Source organism: Thunnus thynnus, chromosome 24 (genome assembly GCF_963924715.1).
Source record: "Thunnus thynnus chromosome 24, fThuThy2.1, whole genome shotgun sequence".
In the NCBI taxonomy this organism is placed as follows: domain Eukaryota; kingdom Metazoa; phylum Chordata; class Actinopteri; order Scombriformes; family Scombridae; genus Thunnus; species Thunnus thynnus.
This window is the reverse complement of record NC_089540.1, coordinates 18,608,405-18,636,354: the sequence shown is the minus strand read 5'-3', so window position 1 is coordinate 18,636,354 and position 27,950 is coordinate 18,608,405. Positions and strand designations below refer to the sequence as shown.

The window sequence follows — 27,950 nt, the reverse complement described above, 5'->3', positions numbered from 1 at the left end:
TGGTATCTGGCACCAAGATGTTAGCAGCAGATCCTTCAAGTCCTGTAAGTTGCAAGGTGGGGCCTTCATGGATTGGACTTGTTTTTCCAGCACATCCCACAGACACTTGATCGGATTGAGATCTGGGGAATTTGGAGACCAAGGCAACACCTTGACGTCTTTGTCATTTTCCTCAAACCATTCCTGAATGATTTTTGCAGTGAGGCAGTTTGCATTATCCTGCTGAAAGAGGCCACTGCCATCAGGGAATACTGTTGCCATAAAGGGTTGTACTTGGCCTGCAACAATATTTAAGTAGGTGGTACGTTTCAATGTAACATTCACATGAACGCTAGAACCCAAGCTTTCCAGGCAGAGCATTGCTCAGAGCATCACACTGCTTCCCTTGGCTTGCCTCCTTGCCATAGTGCATCCTGGTGCCATCTCCTCCCTAAGGAAACAATGCACATGCACCAAGCCATCCACATGACATAAAAGAAAATGTAATTCATCAGACCAGGCCACATTCTTGCATTGCTCCATGGTTCAGTTCTGATGCTTATGTGCCCTTTGTACGCACTTTTGGTGGTGGACAGTAGTCAGCATGGGCACTCTGACCGGTCTGCAGCTACGCAGCACCATACACAGCCAGCTGCGATGCACAATGTGTTCTGACACATGTCTATCATAGCCAGCATGAACTTTTTCAGCATTTAGTGCTACATTAACTCTTCTGAGGGATTGGACAAGATTGGGCTAGAGTTTAATTCCCACATGCATCAATGAGCCTTGGGCATCCATGACCCTGTTGCAGGTTCACCAGTTGTCCTTCCTTGGACCACTTTTGGTAGGTACTGACCACTGCATACCAAGAAGACTCCACAAGACCTGCCGTTTTGCAGATAGTCTGACCCAGTCCTTTAACCTTCACTAATTGGCCCTTGTCAACGTTGCTCAGATCCTTAAGCTCGCCCATTCTTCCTGCTTCCAATACATCAACTTCAAGAGCTGACTGTTCACTTGCTGCTTAATATATCCCACCCCTTGACAGGTGCCATTTTAATGAGATAATCAATGTAACACACTTCATCTGTCAGTGGTTTTAATGTTTTGGTTGATAGGTGTATATTTGTTAATGAGGTTAAACCCATATCAAGTAATTAAAGTGTAAAATATGTGCAGAATATATAAATATAAATAGTGATACAACTAAATCTAGAGTTCACATCATGTGCAGTAGTTAAAATACCACCCCACCATACATTACCTCTGAGATGGAAGACATGTAAATTACTGCTGATAATACGTGTCTGAAATCTTAATTTGCTTCTCATTATAAAGTTGGTAGAATTTTCATCGTAGTCAGTAAAAATAACTAATCATGATGTAAAAAAGCAATGACTGCATTTTTGCAGCTGTGTAAACGTAGCAGTCCTTGTTTTTGTTAATTTATACATTTTGTTTCTATTTATACACAATTAACTTTTTAAGCTTTTAGTATGTAAATTTGTATGTAAATCTTTTAACTGTAAATCTTCTATCAGAGTCCCTGAGGTTCCCAAAAGCTAGGAAAGCAACTTATCTGATTTCCAACCCATGTTCTCTGTGAATACTATGTTCACTACACTGTTCTACAGTATTTGTCTGACTTACCTGAGCTGTGAGATATAAGGCAGACACTGTAGGAAACTCCTCACTTCACGATCTTCATCTAAGCAGCCTGTCAGCTTCACTTTTTTCTTCTCTGATTGGAGTTTGAGCACTTCAAGCAGGATGGAGGCCTTTCTCTTTGACAGGTTTATGGACCAGACTGTAGCTGACTGGAAAACTGACTGTAATGCTGGAAGGACTCTCCTGCCTGTTTTAGTTTGATAGTCCTTCACCTGAGAGTACAGATCTAGTAGGAAATGACACTGATGTTTCTTATCATCATCATCCATGTATCTGTTTTTAAAAGGGAATGTTTCATAACTGCACACTGATGATAACAGCTCCAGTATCTTCTCTCCTGTCTGCTGTTCTGTCTCTGCTGCTGTCCAGAACAGATTCCCCAAGAACCTGATTACCTCATGAGGATCTGAGCAGTGAGGAAGAAAGCTGAAACAATAAGAGGGAAACATTTTGTGAGGATTTGATCTCACCTACATAACTACAAGCACACACTACTGATAGACTCTATCTTGTACATGGCTTCCCTGTAAAAAATGAACACCAATCCTGTGTGTGAAATCACTGTATATTTGCTACCTACCAAGGTTTTTATCAACTTGAGGTAATTAAAAGGCACATTATATGCAGCAGAATATGTAATTATAAATAATGGAAAAGCTAAATCTTGAGTCTTCATCATAGTGTGGCAATCACCCAAATTATAACTATTGATGGGTTATATTAATTAACATATTATGTAAATCATGATATTGGAAACAATAGTTGAATGATGATTTTAAAGTTTTTGTGTTTTTTGTCATTTATGTTATTTGTTAAATTGACATGACTATATGATTTGTTTTGCGTATGATCTCAAAATCAGACATTCATATTCTGGATTATTTCATGTTATGTTATGGGATCACCCATATTATGTTTTTCACTGACCTCCACACCCCAGCAGTCCAGTCAGCCAGTGATGTGGTACTGTTTTACCTACGCTCCAAGAGTCCAGCCGCATTACATTCTCATATTATCCGACGCAAAAATCAGTATGGTGTCTGACGCCGGCAAGTAAAGATCAGGGCAAAGTTCATCCTTCGTCTTGTTAGTCTACCACAGGCATTTTATGCCCTGTTTAAGTCCGCATCCATTCAGTCACGCTGTGTGCCCTCGTGCAGCTGAGAAAGCATATTCATTCTTCTCATCCTTTCCAAGGAAACCATCGGGTATCTGATGTTTAAATTAGTCCGAAGACTGCAGTAACTGTGAGTTGGCTTGAAGCTGGGTGACTGTTCTCTTTTCTTTATACTTTTTCAGTCTGAGGCTTCTGGGTTGTGTGGATTGAGTGAACTGAACTTCCTTGTTTTGAGTTTGTTTATGGGATACTGGGAAAACCTGAAGTGTTATATTTTGTTAACTAAACTGATCCAAATTGAACTACTAACTGGGAAAATTCCAAAATGGAGTATTTGTGTTTCCTTATAAACTGAAGTAAATATATGGACCTGGGCTGAATTATAAAGAATCTTGCTTTCCTATTATCTTTGTCTTGATATAATCTTTTGAAAATTTAACTGTTGGTGCGGTTAAGTTTATTTAAACAAAGTGTTTTCTTCATTTGCTTTACAATTATTTACAAATTAACTTGTGTTTTGAAACATTTCCTGGGGTCATGTGTAGACTAAATGCATATATCCTTCGTAGAGTTTGATACTGAGTCTTACTCAGGTTTAACTGGTCTAAGTTTATTCAAACTGCTACAATGTACAGTAGTTAAACTCCCATTCCACCATAATTTACCTCTGAGATGGAAGACATATAAATTATTGTTATGCTACATTACATCTTTCAGTCGTGACTATTATGACCCTCCCCTCTCTGTCTGCCTGTTGCTTGGTTTGTGTGCCTGCTGTCTGTGCTGTCTCTGCAGGTACTGGAAGTGGGTCGTGGCAGAGTGTAATTAGAAACACTGGCAACAACTGCAGCCCTGTGTGCCAATGCTCCTTCAAAAGACTCTTGGAGCTCATTTGCTGTGTGCTCTCCTTCCTGAGACACCCTTGGGTTTTGGTTGACGTTTGGCTTGTGTTTCTGCACCATACATCATTGCATCTACACACTTCTCACACATCTGCACTCATGCATTCACCTAAATTGCTGATCTTATTGATTTCACATGCCACTGTTAGTTTAGGTTGTCCTCTTAGGTTATTCCTTTTTTTACAGTAAATTGTTAAATTTAATTGGTTGTTAATTGGCTTGTTGTGTGCATATCCCTCTTTTGTCATGGCTATGCAGCCCAGTTTGTGATAGTGACACAAAATGATAATTTACAAGTGTCTGAAATATTCATTTCAGCTACCTATACAATTGGTAGAAGTTTCATCATAGTAACACTAACTAATCATGAGGTAAAAGATCAAGGGCTGTATTTTTTTTTGTTTTGTTTTTGTTAATTTGTGAACATTTTGTTTTTATTTTTGAAAAATCTACTTTTAATCTACCAAGATGGCTGCCATTACTATTATTAATAATTTAAAGGTATAATATGTAATTATTCCACATTAAAATGTCTAAAAACAACTAGACCTATGATATATATATTGTTGAGTTGTGTACTTACATTATCCCCAATGTTTCCAACAGTGTTCAAACCCAGATAAATCTGTAATTTTAATCAAAGTAATGGACTGTTTCATTTGGTCGCTTGTCAATGGCGTCATACCTCCTCTACCAAAGAGTAAAGTGCACATGATGCATGTTTCGGCACTGTGTTTGTCTGCTGGCGTCTATCAAAGAGTAACTTACACACATACAAGATAATACATCTGCGTTGTGGTTGTTTGACAGAAACTGTTATAAATTGACTTTTATTTGGTTTTGAGCCACATTTTCATGATAAATTTAGGTCGTTTTTAACAATATCTTTTATCTGGATGAAGGATTTTAGTCATTAGATGTCTGGATCTAAAGTTATCAGATCAATAAACTGGGCAAAAGTTAGCAGCAGCTCAGCTAACAGTCCCCCCAGGAAGTCCGGTGCTCGCCAAACATCATCAGAGAAACATTGATTTTTTTAGGTGAAACAGCTTAAATTGGTATTTTTAACTATTTTAATCTGCGTGTACATTTGTTTTTGGAGAGGAAAAGACCTCTGTGGATAATTCGGCTCCTGGCAGAAACCTGGCGAATGTCTGGATATCAAATTATAAGAGAAATAAACCGAACAAATTTTGGGAGCAGCTCAGCTAACAGCCCGTCCTGGATGTCGGGTGCTCGCTGAATATCATTTGAGAAACACTGATTTTTTTAGGTGAAACTGCTTTATTCAGTGTTTTTACCTGTAATCACCGGGTCTGTTTATTTTGGAGGAGACCTCTGCGGGTCTTCCAGTAAAAACATCCTGATCGATTAACACTGGAGTAATCCTATCCCAGAGAAGCCGATTATTTAACAATGAAGACAAAAACTCCCATGATTCCTTGCTACTTCACACCATCATAACACTCTGTCTTTTGTTATTGTTTTGATTGAGAGACCCCTAGCAGCTGAAATTACATCTATTTAATTTAACTCTTAATTAATAGACATGGTTATTCTCTCATTGTCCCATATTTAACAATTTGTCACATTTTAATATTTTTCTCTGTTCATTATGTGTGTAAATATTATAAATATCATATATCTGTAAGTGTTATGTCTCGTGTTTGTAAATCTTTCAATATATATATATATATGATAACGGAGTCCCTGACATTCTCAACAACTAGAGAAGCAACTAATCTGACAACATATTTCATATACTTCCAACCCATGTTCTCTGTGAATACTATGCACAGTACACTGCTCCACAGCATTTGTCTGACTTACCTGAGCTGTGAGATATAAGGCAGACACTGTAGGAAACTCCTGACTTCACAATCTTCATCTGAGCAGCCTGTCAGCTTCATTTCTTTCTTCTCTGATTGGAGTTTCAGCACTTCCAGCAGGATGGAGGCCTTTCTCTCTGACAGGTTTATGAACCAGACTGTAGGTGACTGTAAAACTGACTGTAATGCTGGAAGGACTCTCCTGTCTGTTTTAGTTTCATAGTCTTTCACCTGGGAGTACAGATCCAGAAGGAAATGACACTGATATTCCTTATCATCATCTTCATCATCATTCATGTATCTGTATTTAAAAGGGAATGTTTTATAACTGCACACTGATGATAACAGCCCCAGTATCTTCTGTCCTGTCTGCTGTTCTCTCTCTGCTGCTGCACAGAACAGATTCACCAAGAACCAGGTTTCATGTGAGGATATAAACCTGGTAGATAAACTGGAATGAGAAGAAAACATTTTGTTATGATCTGATGTTAGTGACACTGTGCATTAGAGATATAGAGTGTATCTGCTAAAAGCCTACAAATACTAATGAAAATAATACAGAAAAATCAGTTTGAAATTAAATCAACAATGCTTTTAACAGGCTGGGCTGTACATTGATTTTAAAAGATATTTACTGACTAAAATTCTTCACAAACTGTTAAAGCAACCAGGAGAGTCAGACAATATCACTCCTGAACCAACAGGGTGGTGGAAAGAAATATGTTACCCACATCATTTATGAATTAATTAGCTCCAAAGCCTTGAATACTGGACCACAAGTTTTAACATCCACCATTCTGTAAAACTCTATGAAACTTCATAGAGAACTAGTGTGAAATATTTAGGATGTCCAGTGGTGAACTTACCACATCCTGATGACCAGCAGTGTATTTTCATTACGGCTAATAAATCACTTGAGCAAAACTCTTATTCACTCCTCTGGATCATTCATCACTCAAACTTCACACTCAGTTACAGTTTATTTATTGGATGTATTAGAGTCAGAGTAGCCAATGTATGAGCCTCACATCCAGCATCTATGACTGATCACATTTCATGACCAAATATGTTTATGATTCAGTACTCCAAATGTGAACCACTTTAAAAATGTCTTGAAATGACTCATAAATCCAACATGAACACACTGGGGTACTGAAAGGGGAACTGTCAAGTGTAGTTATTCTTTAATGCAGGAAACTACTGCTTCATGGCTGAGATTTGTATAATCACAGTGACAAAGAACATCACTGGTCCTGAGAAAGAACTGATGCTCTCAGTTGTTTACATTTCTGGAGTTTGTTGGAACAAATCATTATAGCTAAATATCTGTTTATGTTTTATTGAGTTGGAGTATTACTGATAAAAACACCCTCAAAGTAACAAAACTGTTCATGTTAAAAACAAACAAGGAGCTCAATGGACTAAATGTGTCTCAGCTAATAGTAGATGAGCAGTACTACCTACTACTCCTTTGACTTTCTGCCCAAAGGAGCTCTGGGTAATTTAGGAGTAAGTACATTGTAGGTGATTGGAATGAAGAAGTATGACATCTCTGATCTTGTAAACTGTGATGTAATGTTTATGTGGACTGATCAGTGGAACACATTATCTTAGCATTAAAACTAACAGTGAGTTGTCTCATTGTGAAACACAACTCCTTAAATGTTCACTAAAGTCATGTGAAGTACCTGAGCTGTGAGATATAAGGCAGACACTGTAGGAAACTCCTCACTTCACTCTCTTCATCTGAGCAGCCTGTCAGCTCCACGTCTTTCTTCTCTGATTGGAGTTTCAGCACTTCCAGCAGGATGGAGGCCTTTATCTCTGACAGGTTTATGGACCAGACTGTAGATGACTGTAAAACTGACAGTAATGCTGGAAGGACTCTCCTGTCTGTTTTAGTGTCATAGTCCTTCATCTGAGAGTACAGATCCAGTAGGAAATGACACTGATATTCCTTATCACCATCTTCATCATCTTCATCATTCATGTATCTGTTTTTAAAAGGGAATGTTTTATAACTGCACACTGATGATAACAGCTCCAGTATCTTCTCTCCTGTCTGCTTTTCTCTCTCTGCTGCTGCACAGAACAGATTCATCAAGAACCTGATTTCTTTATCAGGGTCTGACCGTTGAGGAAAACTGGAACAATAAGAAGGAAACATTTTATGAGGATTTGATCTCGGCTACATAACCACAAACACACACTATTGATGGACTCTATCTTGTACATGGCTGTCCTGTATAAAATTAAATGAAATTAAAAACACTTCATTAATCAGGAAAGGCTGTGAATGATTTTTGAATTATTACTGCCTCACAACACAAACATCAATCCTGTGTATGTAATCACTGCATATTTGCTGCCTGAAGTTTATGCTGTATTCCCTGTTAAAACTTAAAGTGTATAATTTATACAGAATAAATGAATATAAATAGTGAAACAACTAAATCTAGAGTCCACATCATGTACAGTAGTTAAATACCATCCCACCATGCTTTACACCTGAGATGGAAGACGTATTAATTACTGTTATGCTACATTACATCTGTCAGTGGTGACACAAAATGATAATTCATAAGTGTGTGAAATCTTAATTTGCTGCTTACTATAGAGTTGGTAGAATTTTCATCATAGTCAGTAAAAATAACTGATCATGAGTCAGAAAAGCAATGACTGTATTTTAGCAGCTGTCTAAGTGTAATAGTGTTTGTTGTTGTTGATGTATGTTAATGTATTTGTTTTCATTTTTGAACAATGAACTTTTTAAGCTATCAAGATGGCTGCCGTCACTATTATAAGTAATTTATCCCTTAATTAATAGACCTGGTTATCTGGTCAATGCCACATATTTCTGTTCATTGTGTGTGTAAATCTTATAAACTACCATATATCTGAGAGAAGGTGGTATGACTCTTTTGTGTGTGTAAATATTTTCATATCAGAGTACCTGAGGTTCACAAAATACAAAAATGCAACTTGTCTGACAACATATTTCATGTACTGCCAACCCATGTTCTCTGTGAATACTATGTTCACTACACTGGTCTACAGTATTTGTCTGACTTACCTGAGTCGTGAAATATAAGGCAGACACTGTAGGAAACTCCTCACTTCACTCTCTTCATCTGAGCAGCCTGTCAGCTTCACTTCTTTCTTCTCTGATTGGAGTTTCAGCACTTCCATCAGGATGGAGACCTTTCTCTCTGAAAGGTTTATGAACCAGACTGTAGGTGACTGGAAAACTGACAGTAATACTGGAAGGACTCTCCTGCCTGTTTTAGTTTCACAGTCCTTCACCTGGGAGTACAGATCCAGTAGGAAATGACACTGATATTCCTTATTAGCATCATCATCCATGTATCTGTCTTTAAATGAAAATGTTTCATAACTGCACACTGATGATAACAGCTCCAGTATCTTCTCTCCTGTCTGCTGTTCTCTCTCCGCTGCTGTACAGAACAGATTCACCAACAACCTGATTTCTTCATCAGGATCTGATCGTCGAGGAAAACTGGAACAATAAGGAGGAAACATTTTGTGAGGATTTAATCTCAGTTACATAACTACAAACACATTCTACTGATGGACATTATCTTGTACATGGCTGTCTTATATAAAATTAATTAATGAATTAAAAACACCTTAATGATCAGGAAAGGATATTAATCAGTTTTGAAGTATTACTGCCTCACAACACAAACACCAATCCTGTCTGTGAAATCGCTGTGTATTTTCTACCTAGATGTTAAATTCATTTGAAGTAATTAAAGTGTAACTATATTCAGAATATATAAATATAAATAGTAAAACAACTAAATCTAGAGTCCACATCATGTACAGTAGGAAAAATACCATCCCACCATGCTTCACCTCTGAGTTGGAAGATGTATAAATTACTATTATGCTATGTTACATCTGTCAGTGGTGACACAAAATGATAATTCATAAGTGTCTGAAATCTTAATTTCCGCTCACCATAGAGTTTGTAAAATTTTCATCATAATCAGTAAAAAATAACTAATCATGAGGTAAAAAAGCAGTGACTGCATTTTTGCAGCTGTGTAATTGTAGCAGGGCTTGTTTTTTCAATTTATGAACATTTTGTTTTCATTTCAATTTTGAACAATGAACTTTTAAAGCTGCCAAGGTGGCTGCCATTATATGTTATTTAAACCTTAATTAATAGACACGGTTACCCTGTCATTGTCACATATTTAACAAATTATCACATTTTCATGTTTCTCTCTGTTCATTATGTGTGTAAATATTATAAATAAACAACCATATATCTGAGAGAAGGTGGTATGCATCTTTTGTTCATGTAAATCTTTTAATATCAGTCCCTGAGTCCCAAAAACTAGGAAAGCAACTTATCTGACAACATATTTCATATACTTCCGACCCATGTTCTCTGTGAATACTATGTTCACTACACTGTTCTACAGTATTTGTCTGACTTACCTGAGCTGTGAGATATAAGGCAGACACTGTAGGAAACTCCTCACTTTACTCTCTTCATCTGAGCAGCCTGTCAGCTCCACCTCTTTCTTCTCTGATTGGAGTTTCAGCACTTCCAGCAGGATGGAGGCCTTTGTCTTTGACAGGTTTATGGACCAGACTGTAGGTGACTGGAAAACTGACTGTAATGCTGGAAGGACTCTCCTGTCTGTTTTAGTTTCACAGTCCTTTATCTGGGAGCACAGATCCAGTAGGAAATGACACTGATGTTCCTTATGAGAATCCATAATGTATCTTTCTTTAAAAGAGAATGTTTCATAACTGCACACTGTTGATAACAGCTCCAGTATCTTCTCTCCTGTCTGCTGATCTCTCTTAGCTGCTGCACAGAACAGATTCACCAGGAACCTGATTTCTTTATCAGGATCGGACCAGCCAGGAGGAAAACTGGAACTATAAGAAGGAAACATTTTGTGAGGATTTGATCTCAGCTACATAACTACAAACACACAATACTGATGGACTCTATCTTGTACATGGCTGTCCTTTATGAAATCAAATTAAACTTATAAAACCCTTCAGTAATCAAGAATGGCTATAAATCATTTTTGAACTATTACTGCCTCACAACACAAACACCAATCCTGTGTGAAATTACTGAATATTTCCTACCTGAAGGTCATATTCACTTTTCAAAATTACAGTGTAAAATATATGCACAAAATATGAATATAAAAAGTGGAACAACTTAATCTACAGTCCACATCATGTTAAGTAGTTAAAATACCATCCCACTATGCTTTACCTCTGAGATGGAAGACGTATAAAATACTGTTATGCTACATAACATCTATCAGTTGTAACGACTAATGATCAGTCGTAAGAGTCTGAAATCATATTTTGCTGTTCACTATACAGTTGGTAGATTTTTTTTTTAATCATAATCAGTAAAAATAACTAATCATGAGGCAAAAAAGCAATGACTATTTTTACAGCTGTGTAAATGTAGCAGTGCTTGTTTTTCCAATTTATGAACATTTTGTTTTCAATTTTGAACAATGAACTTTTAAAGCTGCCAAGATGGCTGCCATTATATTATATTTTATTTAAACCTCAATTAATAGAAATGGTTACCCTGTCAATGTCCCATATTTAACAAATTATCACATTTTCATATTTCTCTCTGTTCATTATGTGTGTAAATATTATCAATAAACTACCATATATCTGAGAGAAGGTGGTATGCATCTTTTGATCGTGTAAATCTTTTAATATCAGTCCCTGAGTCCCAAAAACTAGGAAAGCAACTTATCTGACAACATATTTTATATACATCCAACCCATGTTCTCTGTGAATACTATGTTCACTTCACTGATCTGCAGTATTTGCCTGACTTACCTGAGTTGTGAGATATAAGGCAGACACTGTAGGAAACTCCTCATTTCACTCTCTTCATCTGAGCAGCCTGTCAGCTTCACTTCTTTCTTCTCTGATTGGAGTTTCAGCACTTTCAGCAGGATGGAGGCCTTTCTCTCTGACAGGTTTATGGACCAGACTGTAGGTGACTGGAAAACTGACAGTAATGCTGGAAGAACTCTCCTGCCTGTTTTAGTTTCACAGTCCTCCACTTGGGAGTACAGATCCAGTAGGAAATGACACTGATATTCCTTATCAGCATCATACATGTATCTGCCTTTAAAAGATACTGTTTCATAACTGCACACTGATGATAACAGCTCCAGTATCTTCTCTCCTGTCTGCTGTTCTCTCTCTGCTGCTGCACAGAACAGATTCACCAAGAACCTGATTTCTGTATAAGGATCTGACCAGTCAGGAAGAAAACTGGAAAAATAAGTAGGAAACATTTTATGATTTGATTTCAGCTATATAATTACACAACATGCTACTGATGGACTACATCTTGTACATGGCTGCCCTGTATCAAATTTAATTAAATTCAAAACACTTCATTAATCGGGAAGGGATATAAATATGAATAGTGGAACAATTAAATCTAGATTCCACATCATGTACAGTAATTAAAATAAAATTCCACCATGCTTTACCTCTGAAATGGAGGATGTATAAATTACTGTTATGCTACATTGGATCTGTCAGTGGTGACACAAAATGATAATTCTTAAGTGCAGTACTTCCCCTATAATTGTACAGTCCTGGCGCACAGCCAGGCCCAAAAAAAATAATGCCAATAATAACACCAAATATCCATTCAATTTTTTAACTTTCAAAAACCTTTATTCCCCTAATCAAGTCATCAGAGCTTTAAAAGCGATGACACAAAATTCAGCCAAGCATGCATCCAAAACAGAGCTGCTCCTCATCAATGGAGCACAGAGCCGTTTTAGCACCACACAGAAACAAAACTGCCCAGATCATTCATCATGCTATAATAATTGTGATCAATTTTTAATGTGCTTGTTATCATGTTGATCAATAGCAACAAAGTCCAAAGAGCCATTTATCTTGTTCTTCCTGCTGGTATAAATGGTCATCTTAACTTGGCCTAGCAGAATGTTGAACAACTGGCACTTTTCACATGCTTCCCTTGAGTATTTGTAACCCAAGATGAAAATCAATTTGGAGAAAAATTCCCCAAATTCACCAAAGAGCCTCTTTAAAAACAGGAACAGAGGAGTTAACCTCACACAATCCAAAAAACTGTGAAAAACTGTTTCTCCCTGAGGATAGAAAAGATTGGACTGAAATTGGATTTAAAATAAACGCATATGCAGGCCGGACACCTAGCAAAACTCTGTACTGTAAGACCGTATTCAGATCAAATCAAGCAGTGCAATGAAAATGCTCCTCCCATTCATTTGAATGGAGTAGTGTATTTTAGCTGTGGCTATTTTGGCCGCTGCGGCATCACACCGGACTGCGGCTGGAAAGTTGAGTCAACTTTTGGAGGAACGCAACCCGACATCACTGCAGCTAAAGGCTGCAGTGGCCAATCACAGCTGGAGACCAGACTGATCAGGGCTGTAACTTTGCCATGAGGGAGTAAAAAGACATTACTAGGAAGAGGGGAGGACATTTCTCTTCATTATTTTTTGATAATGTTAAAAGTAAAGTTAGACTTTGCTGTCGGTTTCCCCCACTCATTTTTAAAAAAGACAAGAGAAAAAGAGAGAGAGAGAGAGAGAGAGAGAGAGAGAGAGACAGAGAGAGAGAGAGAGAGAATAAAACATTCTGATTGTTTCACAGCAGTTACCGTCTAGAGCACAAATACAGAAATAAACATGCCCACAACCCCACACACCTCCACTCGACCCTGTGGCTGAAAGCCGCAACGCCTGATTTGTTCTGAATACAGCCTAAATCTCCCACTTTGTTGGTTAACAGCTGTTTAAAAAGTGCTATCCATTTAGACCTCACTTCACCACTCAGACCCATGTGAGACCTCCATGGTGTGTCAACACGCCCTCTCAATTTGGCTTTGTTCACCATCTTTACCATCAGCTGGTACATCATTTTTCCAGTTAAAACATTCAGGTTTACACCTCAAGGTACAGTACAATTTAACAAGACACCAGTATAGTTTTTAAAATCAGGAGTCAATGTGAGTGTTCAAAAAGGATTAGAGTCCGTCGGTAAAACTGAGCCCTGGCAATATGAGACCAGGAGGTTCCGTTCAGTCCGTGTGAACTATTCTCTCCACGCTCTGAGCTAGTTGGTTGGGAGACTTTCCGAAAATAATCCCTGCTGAGAAGTCAGAGCAGAAACAATCTCAAGCATAGGTCCAAACAGTCTCACCAGCTTACCCAGTGTGACGATTCCAGCAGAGACAAACCTCTCCATCATTGATGTTTCCAGTCCACAGAGTGTTTTAAAATGTCGTCCATAGACAAAATCCAGTACAGTGAGCTATCACTCAGCAGCCTGTGCTTCTTGAACATGCCCCACACCCTGAACAGCCCCTGATAAAAATCAGAAAGCGCACTCAGTCTGCAATTCTGTAGGTCAATTAAAAACAAATTTTCTTGGCAATCAACTGGGCCGGTTAGCAGTCTCTGGATGTACTGGAGGCGGAAAACAGCACCCCTACTCGCCAGGTGAATCCTTGCCCTCCCTCATCATTAAATAAAAATAAGACACTGTGGGACCCAGAAAAAATCCACAATCGCCCTCTGGATTTTTGACAGAAGGTTAGCTGGAGGATCAACAAAGTACATACGGTGCCATAATAAATAATCAAATTATTAATAACCAGTACATGACCTCTAAAAGACAAGTTGGGTAAAATCCATTTCCATTTCTTAAGTTAACTTTCAGCTAGTACGGTTTTAATTTCCCATATGATATGAATTTTACATATATCGTCATACTGGTGCACAGCTGACTGTTGCTGTAACTCTTCAACAGGCAGCAGAAGATACTGTTCACTGCGAGGGACACTTTAGCGCCCTGTGTAGTGCACACTGAGAGGGGACCCCTATTAACTGCATGCCCTTCTTACTAACAGTAATAACCATGGCACACAGCAATTTGAGACACATAGACAATTTGTAACACTAATAATTTACATTTAAAAAATTACATCACCAAACATCATGCTGCACCTGCTCCATCACCTTCCTCACCCTGTTGGCAAGAACCCTTGACAGGAGCTTATAGTTGGTGCATAGGAGGGAAATGGGCCACCAATTTTTAATATCCTGCAACTCTCCTTTTTTTTTTAGGAAGGAGAGTTAGGACTGTTCTCCTGCAGCTTTGAGGCAGCAGGCCCTTCCTCGAACTGTCATTTAGGACCATTAGGACGTCCCCACCAACCACCAATCATCAATGTCCGGGAATGTTCCACCCCACATGCCTTGCTGCACAGCATACAGTTCTTCCAGTGATATCTGATTCCCCAGCTCTGTGTTGGCCTCCTCCAAGACTTTTGGCAGATCCGCATGGAAGAACTGAGACAACTCAGGATTCTCTGTGTACTCCAACCTGAACAAGCCACCACCGAAACTCACTGCAAACCTGCAATGTCAGAAGACTCCTGCTGCAGCTCCTCATTATGTGAGCATAGCAACATCTGGCCATTTTTCCACTCCAGTCCAAAGAAAAAGTGAAAGGGAGCATCCATCAAAGCTACATTCTGAAACCTTCTGCGCACCACAGTGCCCCTAGCAAAGGTACCCAGCAAGTCAGCCAAGACAGACTTTTTAGTTTTGAGGTTCTCAATATGTCCTCTTTCTGCAAAAGACTGCAGCTCCACCACTCCTCTTTCCGCAGCTTTTAAAGACCTGGCCAAGTTTTTGGAGACATTGAAGATGTACTCTAGACACAGTTTCTGGATTTGGCTTTTCCCAATATCCCACCACTGCTGCAAAAAGCTGCAGAGGGATTTTGTTTCCCTGAAATTCTTCCAAAGAAATGAAAACATCTTTAAAATTCCCATCTGATAAAAGCGATGTGTTGAAATGCCAATACGCACTGCTAGATTGCACCTGCTTGATAAAAACAGCGCACTGAACCAAGGGGTGGTCAGAAAAACCAACTGGACTTACAAACAAACCCTTAAAAACATTAAATGATGTGTAAAGCAATAACATCTATCAAGCCTAGCCATGAACAAAAGGTTGTCCTTAGTATGTACCCAGGTGTACTGACGGTGGCTTTTATGAAAAACCCTCTATACATCATTCAGCTCATGAGCTTCACTTAACTTTAAAATACAATTCTTAGAAGCTATGTGTAGCCCTGGATGGTTCCTGTCTATTTTGGGGATTTCTCTGCAATTAAAATCACATCCAAGGAACAGTAACTCATCAGAATGACACTGTTTAATTATATCACTTAAAACATCATAAAAGCCAAGTCTTCCAGCACCTACAGTTGGAGCATAAATGTTGATAAAAAAACATTTTTACTTTTTCAAATTCAACTCACATTTTTAAAATTTCAAGCTGAACAGAGAGGTTCTCTTGGTAATATCCACAACCACAACCTCCAAACCACAACCAAAGCACTTCATATTGTCCGTTGTTACATAAATAGTGTAATCAAAATCATCTACTTTGAATTTGAAAGTAAGGTGTAATTCCTCTTCATTTCTATTAAGAACCATGAGGACCTGTCTGCGGAAAGACATGACATGTTTTAAATGGGGAGATTTACTGACCAAAGGTATCTGTTTTATGGGTGACATGAGTTGCCCATGGCTGGATGGCTCTTTTGCCAGCACTTATTTTCTAATTAACAGTGGAACATTGGAAATGATGACTTTTTAGCAGGGTTAACCAACAACAACACCGGAGCTAAGGTGTCTTGAATAACCACACCACTCTAAACAACATGACTTTGTTCATGCTGTCCAAAAACAAAACTACATTGTTGTATTGTTGTTCATCCAGGAGGCAGATTTGACACTAACAAGTCATGTAATCGGTGTATGCCCCAACACAGTGTATCACCGCCACCTCAAAGCAGTCAACCTAGGGAAAACACTGTAATTGACTAAAATCTTAATTTGCTGCTCACTATAGAGTTGGTAGAATTTTCATCATAGTCAGTAAAAATAACTAATCATGAGGTAAAAAAGCAATGAGTGTATTTTTGCAGCTGTGTAAATGTAGCAGTGCTTGTTTTACTCCCTTAATTTATGAAAATTTTGTATTTATTGATGAACAACGAACGTTTTAAGCTGTCAAAATGGCTGCCATTACTATTATATGTAATTTGACCCTTTGACCCATTGATGGTTGTCCTGTCAATGTCCCATATTTAACCATTCATCAAATTTTCATATTTCTCTGTGTTCATTATGTGTGTAAATATTATAAATAAACTACCATATATCTGAGAGAAGGTGGTGTGACTCTTTTGTGTGAAAATCTTTTATTGTCAGAGTCCCTGAGGTTCCCAAAAACTAGAAAAGCAACTTATCTGAAAACATATTTCATTTACAGTGGAAACTGCTTAAAATAATTATGGTTACAGAGATCAACCACTTATATTTATTGTTGTGCTGTCTGCTTTGGCTGGGAGGCTGCTGCTAGATGCATAATAAAATCATGACGGGGAAAAGAAAGCAATTTTCTCTCAGTGAAAACATAGGGCCCTATCTTACGCCTGTCGCAGAGAGACGCTAAGCCCAGTGCAAGTCTCTTTGCTATTTTAGGACCGACACAGTTGTCATTTTCACCTCCAGCGCCCACGTTGTTAAAATAGCAATGGCACTTGCTCCCATCAGAGCGCCCATGGGCGTGTTGGTCTAAAAGTAAGGTGTGGTCAGGTGCATTGTTGGCGCATTGCTATCTTGAGGCAGCAGAGAGCAATTGGGCTATTGACCACCAAAAACCTGGTCTAAAGTCAATGGCGCAATGTTTCACTGTTATTTTAAGTGTGCATTATCAGGACAGTAATGTGCGGCTACACAGGCGGGTGCACAACATACACTCTGCTTGTCACACACACAGGACACGCAGCAGCGCACAAACATGCAAAAGGTAACAAATAAAAGGATTACAATGTGAAAGATTATTATTGTGTTGGCTGTATAAATATATTTTAAAAAATACGTCATAATGCTTAGTCATAATATTTATCAGAATTAACTAATCGCAGTAATGATGGATTAAATTGTTTAATTATTTGATCAAATTGTGGTAATACATGTAGGTATTTAAACAGGCGGACAACAACGGATCAGACACAGATTGACTTTCCTGCTGCATCAATATATGATGACATGAGGAACACATGAGGAAATAAATGAGGTGAAAACAATAATTAAACTAACGAAGGAAATAAATCTGCACAGCTTCTAGCTGCTGCCAGCAGCAGGATCAGCACCTTGGAGAGCTGATCAAGTCCTGATAACTGTGTTGATGATTCTTTACATGATTAAAATTAATGACTTAATTTTTGAACAATATTTAACAAATATTCTTTAACATTTTTGAGATTACAGTGATCAGGTTTCCATACTTTCAGCAATTAAAACCCAGCTGATTTGACCTGTCACTCCATGACTGAACAAAACGATTTTAAAGAAACCAAAGCTGTAATTAAAAAATAAACCTTTTCAAAAACCAAATGAAGATAAATTTGCAACAAATTAATGAACAGGATCTTAAACTGGTGGTCTGTGGCCAGGGGAGGGTCCAGGAGCAGCAGAGGCCAGTGTGCACGTTATAGATCATGTGCTTTCCCTTTGTGCAAGAGCAGATCTGTTGCCTCTGCAGACAAGCACTCCTTCTTACTACTACTCTTATTACTACTGGCAAATGCGCCATCATAATAGCAATCCACCAAGGTGCAAGCGCACCTGGCTCTCAAAGGAAATGGGAGATGACACTGTGATTGGTTTATTGCATGTTATGCCAAAAACACACCCATGATTAATTAGGAGACTATGGATAACCCCTTTGAACCATGCACCTGGCGCATCAACCATTTTCCCACCATTAAAATAGCAAAAGTGGATTTGGACACACCGTCAATGCAATTGCACCATGCGCTTCAGACCATGCACTTTCGATCGTTAAAATAGGGCCCATAGTCTCCTTGAAGCTTATAATAAACCGCCAAAAACCAGCCAAACAGCTGTACTGTACTTTGAAACAGTCAATAAAATTCAGTATAGTGAAGCTGTCTGTTTCATTACTTTATATTCATGTAATACATATACAAATGTCATATAGATGATAATCTGCATGAAAAATAATGAAAAAGAAAAAACATTGGTTAGGGATGCACAATATTATCTGCACATCATCAGTATCACCCGATAAAAGCTCTAAAATGAAATATCAGCATTGGTGAATCCTGCCGATAATGAGAGGCCGACATGTCGCCTCCTCCTCTGCTGCCTGACTGTGCTTCCCTCAATGGACTGTGTCACCCTGACGGTCCTGGTGCTTCCTCTGCATGCTCCACTTCACTCAAGCTGCCCGTCAGACTCGCTTCTTCCCACTTAAACCTGAATAAAAAATCAGGGCTCAGTGCTCCGGTTGGATCTTCATGGAGAGCCAGGGCTAATGTTAGCTGGGAGGCTAGCTGGCTGTGCTTCCCTCTGGTCATGCTGCGGCTAATGCTTTGCCAGCCTCTCAGCTAACGTTAGCCTGTTAGCCCAGGCTCTCCATGTGGATCCAACCGGAGTGCCAAGCCCTGGTTTGTTGCAGTGGGTCTGACAGGCAGCTGAGTGAAGTGGAGCCTGTGGAGGAAGCACCGGGACTGTCATGGAGAAGCAGTCCGTCGAGGAGCTGCTATTTTTGGCTGCACAGATAGGAAACACTTCGGCTGACAGGATGTACCACCCTGTTTGGGGAAAAAAAACCTTCTTTTTGGTTTATAACAGCAGTTGGAAAACAGCGTATTATAGGGCTGGGCGATATGACCAAAATCTCATATCCCAATATAGGTCATTTCATATCCTGATAAAGACACCTATCCCGGTATGGCATATAGCTCATTTTAATCCAATGAACAAAAAGTCCGGTGGAGAGTTGACGACAACTAAACTCATTATGTTACTGTAAGTGCAATAAAAATTTGCGAGTAAAAAGCCAAGAAGAGTAATTTATGTGAAAAGTCTAATTAGCATCACAACAATATAAACGATAGAGCAAAATATGGAATGATAGACATTTTTCTCTTGCCACACATGTCATCATCTGGCTCCTAGGCCATGACAAATATGGGAATGGACACAATGGATGGCAATAAAGTAAAGATATTTATAATAACAAGGTAAATAACTGAAACAATAATTTGCAAATATGCAGTGTGTCAGTCAGTAACATCAGTCATGTAGGTGTGGATGTGTGAGTAATGAAGTGTGAAGTACTGTGGAGTAAAAACAAAACCAGAAACAAACAAAACAAAAGGCCTGCGGCTGCTAGCTGGTGAGAGAGTCAAGGTGAGAGAGAGCCCGAACAACGCTGGGAGTTGGCCTTTTATCCTTTATGGCAGCATTAGGCACAGGTGCTCCAAATTCGGCTGGCTGCAACACCCACATTCTCCCAGGTACATTTATAGACAAAAATGACAATAACACATTACCACACCAGCATCAATACTCTTGAGACAGGTTAGGCAGGGGCTGTCACACCCCGCCCCTCTAGTCGGTGTCCCCAGGAGGTCACGACACACCACTGACCCACCCACAATAACACAAGTCACAATTACAAAACAAAAGACAAAACAAAAACCCAAAACAAAAATAATGAATACACCATCCTCATCCTGGATACTCTGACTGTAGCTAGCCCCACTCATCCTCAGCAACTCAGCGCCTGAGAAGCAAATTTAGAGGACAGGCACAGCAACAACAGTTGAATAAAACAGAACAAGGCAGTATATCAAACTCAGTTTACACTAGTTAACACTGAGGAGCATGTGACAACGCGTCAGCAGTAACATTGTCTGCACCCTTAATATGTCTAATGTCGAGGTCGTAGGCCTGCAGAAACAATGCCCACCTCATAAGCCTCTGACTTTGGACACCTAAGGGAATGCAAAAAGGTCAGGGGATTGTGGTCCGTGTAGACCATCGTTGGTCCTCCTGCTCCTACATATACACTAAAGTGCTGTAAAGCAAATTTTTTTGAGAAGTAACTGACTGGCCTCACCACCCCTTGGTCGTCACCCTGGAGCAAGACAGCGCCTGCTCCCCCCTGGCTGGCATCTACTTGGAGCATGAATGCTCGATCAAAACAAGGAGCAGCTAGAACAGGAGAAGAGCACAAGACAGATTTCACACTTTCAAAAGCCAACTGACACTTGGAGGACCAGACAAATTTTGCCTTGGCCTTAAGCAGTTCTGTGAGAGGGAACACGATGGTAGAGAAGTTCTTACAGAAACTTCTATAGTAACCCACTAAACCCAAGAACTTCTGAAGTTCTTTCTTCGTTGTGGGTTGTGGATATTTGGCTATGGCCATAACCTTGGCCTGGACTGGAGCCACACGACCCTGCCCCACAACACAGCTGAGGTACGTGACTGTAGCCATCACATAATCGCATTTAGCCAAATTAACAGTGAGCAGCGCTTCAGCCAAGCGTTTGAACAGCACCCGAATGCGCTGAAGATGCGAGTGCCAGGTATCACTATAGATGACCAAATCATCCAGATAAACTGAGCAACCTTGTAAACCTGCCAATACGCGGTTCATCAAACGCTGTAATGTTGCGGGGTGTTATTTAACCTAAAAGGCATCACCTTGTGTGATGGCCGCACTTGCAGCCACACAGCTGCTTTGAAGTTTGTATCCCAGCTGGCACTCACACTTTGGTCTCTTTTACATTTGTAGTTCATTTTTTCCTCAGTTAGCTAATTTAATTACATTTCACATTACATACAAATAAATAACAACACACTGGATTTTGTTTCATACATCATACTCATTTTATTTTACAGTTTGGCAGTACATTAGTTTCTATTTGTAGCGCGCACATTTGGTCAACATTGGTACAGTCATTAGTTTAAGTTGTTCTAATTTTCTTTTTTTTGGGGTGCTGCTCCTGGGGGACATCTGGCCAGGCCTGGGCAAAGGATGTGCACCAGGACATGGAATGGTTAAATACAGGAAGTGGCCAATTGGGTCATACCAAGTCCTGCTACCTCATAGGGAGGAACTGTTTATTTCAAGTTTAGTCATATTGTTTGTCTCTCTTTATTGAATGTTTAGTTGGGTATTTTTGGTTTAGTTGATTTAGTTGAATTAACCTGTTTTGGGGGGAATTCTGTTGTTTATTGCTTGGTTGGTAGTGTTTGTCATTTGTCAGTTACCCCTCTTGTGTTATGGTCTGATCAGCCAGTATATATGTTCCCCTTTGTGTTCATTTTGGAAGGTCTGTTAGTAGGGTTAAGTTCCCTTTAGTTGAGTTCTGTTTATTTGACCTCTTTTATGGGCCCTGAACTTTATTTACATATTTTGTCATTTGTACCTTTTTTTTTGCATTTTTTGGGTAAAATAAAAACCCTCTTTTTTGAAAACACCTGAGTCTCCTTTGTCTGCCAGCTCGGTCCCTTACACCTTGTAAGAATAAAGGCCAGACAGAGTAATGAACGCAGAAATTTCTTGTGCATTCTTGGACAGTGGCACTTGCCAATATCCTTTAAGCAAATCAAACTTGCTCACAAACTTAGCAGACCCCACCTAATCGATACAGTCATCCATGCGTGGTAATGGAAACGAGTCCGATTTTGTGACAGCATTTACTTTCTGTAAATCAGTGCAAAACTGAGGTGTTCCATCCTGCTTTGGCACTAGAATGCACAGAGAAGCCCAACTGGACGATGATGGAACCGCAATATTGTTTTGGAGTATATATGCAACCTCCACCTCCAAATAATCTTGTTTACCTGGAGCCATATGGTAAAACTGTTGCTTAATTGGTTGAGCATCTCCAACATCTATATCATGTTCGATCCAGTCAGTCTGCGAAGGAATGTCACCAAACAAGCAAGGAAATTTACGCACCAACTGCAACAGCTCATTACGCTTGGACTCTGGCAGGTGAGCCAACAAGTTGTCTAAATTACCAAGTGACTCTGAATTTTTTAACCTACCGCACAACAAGCTTTCATCAGGCTCTGGCACCCCATCATCCTCGTGTGCTAAGACCTCTGAAGCTACAGCAAGAACTGGACGCACACCATCCTTCAGATTGCAACCCAAATCTATATCAACTTCACGCTTGTAATATGATTTCAAGAGATTTACATGGCAGAGATGCTTAGTCTTCCTCCGTCCTGGTGTTGCTACAACATTGTTCAAATCAGATACTTTCTCAGTGACGGTGTATGGACTTGCATACTTAGCCTGAAAGGGTGAACCAACTATAGGCATAAGTGCAAGGACCTGGTCTCCTGGATTGAACACATGGAGCTCTGTACGACAGTTATAGTTTTTTCATTCTCCTCTGGGACAGGCACAACTTTTCTCTTGCCATGCAGCCAGCCACAAACAATGTCTGAACCCATTCACATATTCAACCAGGTTAGTAGGTGGATTCATATCCACACAGTCTTCAATCAGCACAGCCAGAGGGCCATGCACAGCATGTCCAAAGACCAACTCATTAGGGCTGAAACTTGTACTCTCTTGTATTGCCTCCCTTGCAGCCAACAGAAGCCATGGCAACCCCTCCTCCCAGTCTCTATCTAACTCTGTGCAATATGCAAGTCTGGTGGAACCGCTCCAAAGCAAAAGCTTCAACAATTACCGAAACATTTTGGATGAAAAATTCACTGCCATGTCTCAATACTACAGAGGACTCTTATGTTAACTTTAGTCCCTCCCAAATTGATAATCTTGTTGATAGTGCTACAGGCTCACTAAGACAAACACTCGACTCCATCGCCCCCTTAAAAAAGAAGATAATAAAACATAAGAGGTTAGCTCCATGGTATAACTCCCAAACCCGCAAATTAAAGCAAACATCGCGAAAATTGGAGAGGATTTGGCGTTCCACCAAAGTAGAAGAATCTCACTTAGTCTGGCAAGATAGTCTTAAAACATATAGGAAGGCCCTCTGTAATGCCAGAGCCGCCTATTACTCAGCATTAATAGAAGAGAATAAAAACTGCCCTAGGTTCCTTTTCAGCACTTTGGCCAGGCTGACAAAGAGTCATAACTCTACTGATCCATGTAGATCCTATAGCTCTCAGAATTTTATCATTAAAGAAGCTCATAAAGTCATTACTACTAACTATTAGAGACAAAATTAAACACCTCCTGCCCTCAACAGGCACCGTTCTCTCCCCAGACACAGGCATCTTAGAAACAGCAGTAAATCCTGACATATATTTGGACTGTTTTTCTCCAGTAGACTTGTCTGAACTAACTTCAATGATTTGTTCAGCTAAACCATCAACCTGTCTCTTAGATCCCATCGCAACTAGGCTGCTTAAGGAAGCCTTACCCTTAGTGAGCACTTCTTTACTAGATATGATCAATCTGTCTTTAGTAACAGGCTATGTACCACTGCCCTTTAAAGTGGACCAATTCTATTCACCTTGTATATGCTTCCTTTAGGCAATATTATTAGGAAACACTCCATAAATCTTCATTGTTACGCAGATGACACCCAATTATATTTATCAATGAAGCCAGATGAACCCAATCAGTTAAACAAACTCCAAGCATGCCTTAACGACATAAAGACCTGGATGACCTGCAATTTTCTACTACTAAATTCAGATAAAACTGAAGTTATTGTGCTTGGCCCTAAACACCTTAGAAACACATTATCTAATGATATAGCTACTCTGGATGGCATTACCCTGGCCTCCAGCACCACCGTAAGGAATCTGGGAGTTATCTTTGTTCAGGATATGTCCTTTAACTCCCACATAAATCAAATCTCAAGGACTGCTTTTTTTTTTCCACTTACGTAATATCGCAAAAATCAGGCACATCCTGTCCCTAAAAGATGCAGAAAAACTAGCTCACGCATTTGTTACTTCTAGGCTGGATTATTGCAATTCCTTATTATCAGGCTGCCCTAACAAGTCTCTAAAGACGGAGAGTCTTTAGAGACTTGCTGGTCCAGAATGCAGCTGCACGTGTATTGACTAAAACTAGAAAAAGAGACCACATTTCTCCCATTTTAGCTTCACTACATTGGCTTCCTGTAAAATCTAGAATTGAATTTAAAATCCTTCTCCTAAGTTACAAAGCCCTTAATGGTCAGGCACCATCATATCTTGAAGAGCTCATAATAATCACTAACTTTGCTTCTTTCCCGGAGTTTTTTGTGCTTTCTCATCTCACAGGAAAACCTGAGTCCCGGGCCGAACCTTCGCGGTCCTTCACAGTCCTGATGGCATCCTTCCCTGGCTATTGCTGCTTGTGCTTGTTGTTGTTGTTGTGATTGTTTTTCTTCTGTCCCCCCTCCCCCTTTCCCTCTCTCTTTCTCTCTCTCAACCCAACCGGTCAAAGCAGATGGCCGCCCACCAAGAGCCGGGGTCTGCTTGAGGTTTCTACCCGTTAAAGGGGAGTTTTTCCTTACCGCTGTCGCCAAGTGCTTGCTCATGGGGGAATTGTTGGGTCTCTGTAAATTAAAGAGTACGGTCTTGACCTGCTCTATGTGAAAAGTGCCTTGAGATGACTTCTGTTGTGATATGGCGCTATATAAATAAAAATTGATTGATTGATTGAAGCTGTTCTGGAGGCTCGTAGTGGCCTGACTCCTTACTAAGACACTTCATGTTAGTTTTTCCTTTCATTTGTCACCATCTGTATTTTTAATACACTGGTCTGCAGTATTTGTCTGACTTACCTGAGCCATGAGATATAAGGCAGACACTGTAGGAAACTCCTCACTTCACTCTCTTCATCTGAGCAGCCTGTCAGCTTCACTTCTTTCTTCTCTGATTGGAGTTTCAGCACTTCCAGCAGGATGGAGGCCTTTATCTCTGACAGGTTTATGAACCAGATTGTAGAAGGTGACTGTAAAACTGACTGTAATGCTGGAAGGACTCTCCTGCCTGTTTCAGTTTCACAGTCCTTCACCTGGGCGTAAAGATCCAGGAGGGAATGACACCGATGTTGCTTCTCATCATCATCATTCTCATCCTCATCCATGTATTCGTCTTTAAAAGGGAATGTTTCATAACTGTACACTGATGATAACAGCTCCAGTATCTTCTCTCCTGTCTGCTGTTCTCTCTCTGCTGCTGCACAGAACAGATTCACCAAGAACCTGATTCCTTTGGAATAAGATGACCAGTCAGGATGAAAACTGGAACAATAAGAAGGAAACATTTTGTGAGGATTTGATCTCAGCTACATAACTACAAACACACACTACTGATGGACTCTATCTTGTACATGGCTGTCCTGTATAAAATTAAATTAAATTAAAACACTTCATTTACCAGGAAAGGATATAAATCATTTTTGAACTATTACTGCCTCACAACACAAACACCAATCCTGTGTGTGAAATCACTGCATATTTGCTACCTACAGGTTATATTCACTTTAAGTAAATAAAATGTAAAATATATACAGAATATATATAAATATAAATAGTGAAAAAACTAGATCTAGAGTCCACATCATGTACAGGAGTTAAAATATCATCCCAGCATGCTTTACCTCTGAGATGGAAGATGTATAAATGACTGTTATGCTACATTACATCTGTCAGTGGAGACACAAAATGATCATTCATAAGTGTCTGAAATCTTCATTTGCTGCTCACTATAGAGTTGATAGAATTTACATCATAGTCAGTAAAATTAACTAATCATGAGGTAAAAAAGCAATGATTGTATTTTAGCAGCTTTGTAAATGTAACAGTGCTTGTTTTTCTTAATTTATGAACATTTTGTTTTTATTTTTGAACAATGTATGTTTTAAGCTGCCGAGATGGCTGCCATTACTATTATAAGTAATTTAATCCTGTCAATGTCCCATAGTTAACAATTCATCACATTTTCATATTTCTCTTTGTTCATTATGCGTGTAAATATTATAAATAAACTACCATATATCTGAGAGAAGGTGGTTTGACTCTTTTGTGTGTGTAAATCTTTTAATATCAGAGTCCCTGAGGTTCCCAAAAACTAGGAAAGCAATTTATCTCACAACATATTTCATATACTTCCAACCCATGTTCTCTGTCAATACTACAGACGGGGGACAAATTAAAGGAAAAACCTGAATAAAAAGTGGAGAAACATATCAAATGCAGATGCTTCTGTTCACCAGGGCTCACTGAATGCTTTGGTGAGGATGAAAATGATGTGAATAAAATGCTCGAGCCTTTACAGTCACCAGATCTCAACCCAGCTCAACACCTATGGAAGATTTTGGACCAATGTGGAAGACAATGCTCTCCACCACCATCTTCATAAGACCAAATAATATAATAGAAACTCTCATCTTCAAATCTATTTAGTGATGTCTGTGATTGTCTCTGATGCTATATGTCCTTTTGTTATGTCTGGCTATGATTGTTTTTCTTTCTATCTGCTGTACTCAGGTCTCTCTTGCATTCTGATCTCAATGAAATAAGCTGATTAAATAAAGGTTGTTTAAATAAATGAATATCTTGTGGAGGAATGGTGTTCATCTCTCCAATAGAGTCCACAGACTTGGAAAGGAGCACTGAAGCTGTTCTGGAGGCTTGTGGTGGCCTGACTCCTTACTAAGACACTTCATGTTAGTTTTTCCTTTCATTTGTCACCATCTGTATTTTTAATACACTGATCAGCAGTATTTGTCTGACTTACCTGAGCCTTGAGATATAAGGCAGACACTGCAGTAAACTCCTCACTTCACTCTCTTCATCTGAGCAGCCTGTCAGCTTCACTTCTTTCTTCTCTGATTGGAGTTTCAGCACTTCCAGCAGGATGGAGACCTTTCTCTCTGACAGGTTTATGGACCAGAATGTAGGTGACTGTAAAACTGACAGTAATGCTGGAAGGACTCTCCTGCCTGTTTTAGTTTCAAAGTCCTTCACCTGAGAGTACAGATCCAGTAGGAAATCTTGATCATCATCATAACTGCACACTGATGATAACAGCTCCAGTATCTTCTCTCCTGTCTGCTGTTCTCTCTCTGCTGCTGCACAGAACAGATTCACCAAGAACCTGATTTCTTCATCAGGATCTGACCTTTGAGGAAAACTGGAACAAAACGAAGGAAACATTTTGTGAGGATTTGATCTCAGCTACATAACTACAAACACACACTACTGATGGACTCTATCTTGTACATGGCTGTCCTGTATAAAATTAAATTAAATTAAAACACTTCATTAATCAGGAAAGAATATAAATCATTTTTGAACGATTACTGCCTCACAACACAAACACCAATCCTGTGTGTGAAATCACTGCATATTTGCTACCTACAGGTTATATTCACTTTTAAAAGTTAAAGTATAAAATATATACAGAATATATAAATATGAATAGTTGAACAACTTCATCTAGAGTCCACATTATGTACAGTAGTTAAAATATCATCCCAGCATGCTTTACCTCTGAGATGGAAGATGTATAAATGACT

General features: G+C 39.3%; 1 protein-coding gene across 1 annotated transcript; it reads right to left on the bottom strand.

Annotated features, from left to right (window-relative positions):
* Nucleotides 1-331: 331 nt before the first annotated feature.
* LOC137176744 (uncharacterized) lies at nucleotides 332-27,562 on the bottom strand. The gene is made up of 6 exons (XM_067582639.1): nucleotides 27,170-27,562; nucleotides 25,210-25,671; nucleotides 5,500-5,949; nucleotides 1,633-2,076; nucleotides 556-631; nucleotides 332-430 (listed from the first exon to the last, which is right to left on the bottom strand). The coding sequence occupies exons 2-6, from the start codon at nucleotides 25,512-25,514 to the stop codon at nucleotides 332-334; spliced, it is 1,374 nt and encodes a 457-aa protein (XP_067438740.1). The 5' UTR covers nucleotides 25,515-25,671; nucleotides 27,170-27,562.
* Nucleotides 27,563-27,950: the final 388 nt, after the last annotated feature.

Bases quoted from the DNA above. Each gene is read 5' to 3' on its own strand.
- LOC137176744 (XM_067582639.1), bottom strand. From the start codon at position 25,514: ATGGATGAGGATGAGAATGATGATGATGAGAAGCAACATCGGTGTCAT. The intron at 5,950-25,209 runs GTAAGTCAGACA...TTCTCATTCCAG, and splicing joins CCTTATATCTCATGGCTCAG to TTTATCTACCAGGTTTATAT. The intron at 632-1,632 runs GTAAGTCAGACA...TGTGCATCGCAG, and splicing joins CCTTATATCTCACAGCTCAG to CTGGCTGTGTATGGTGCTGC.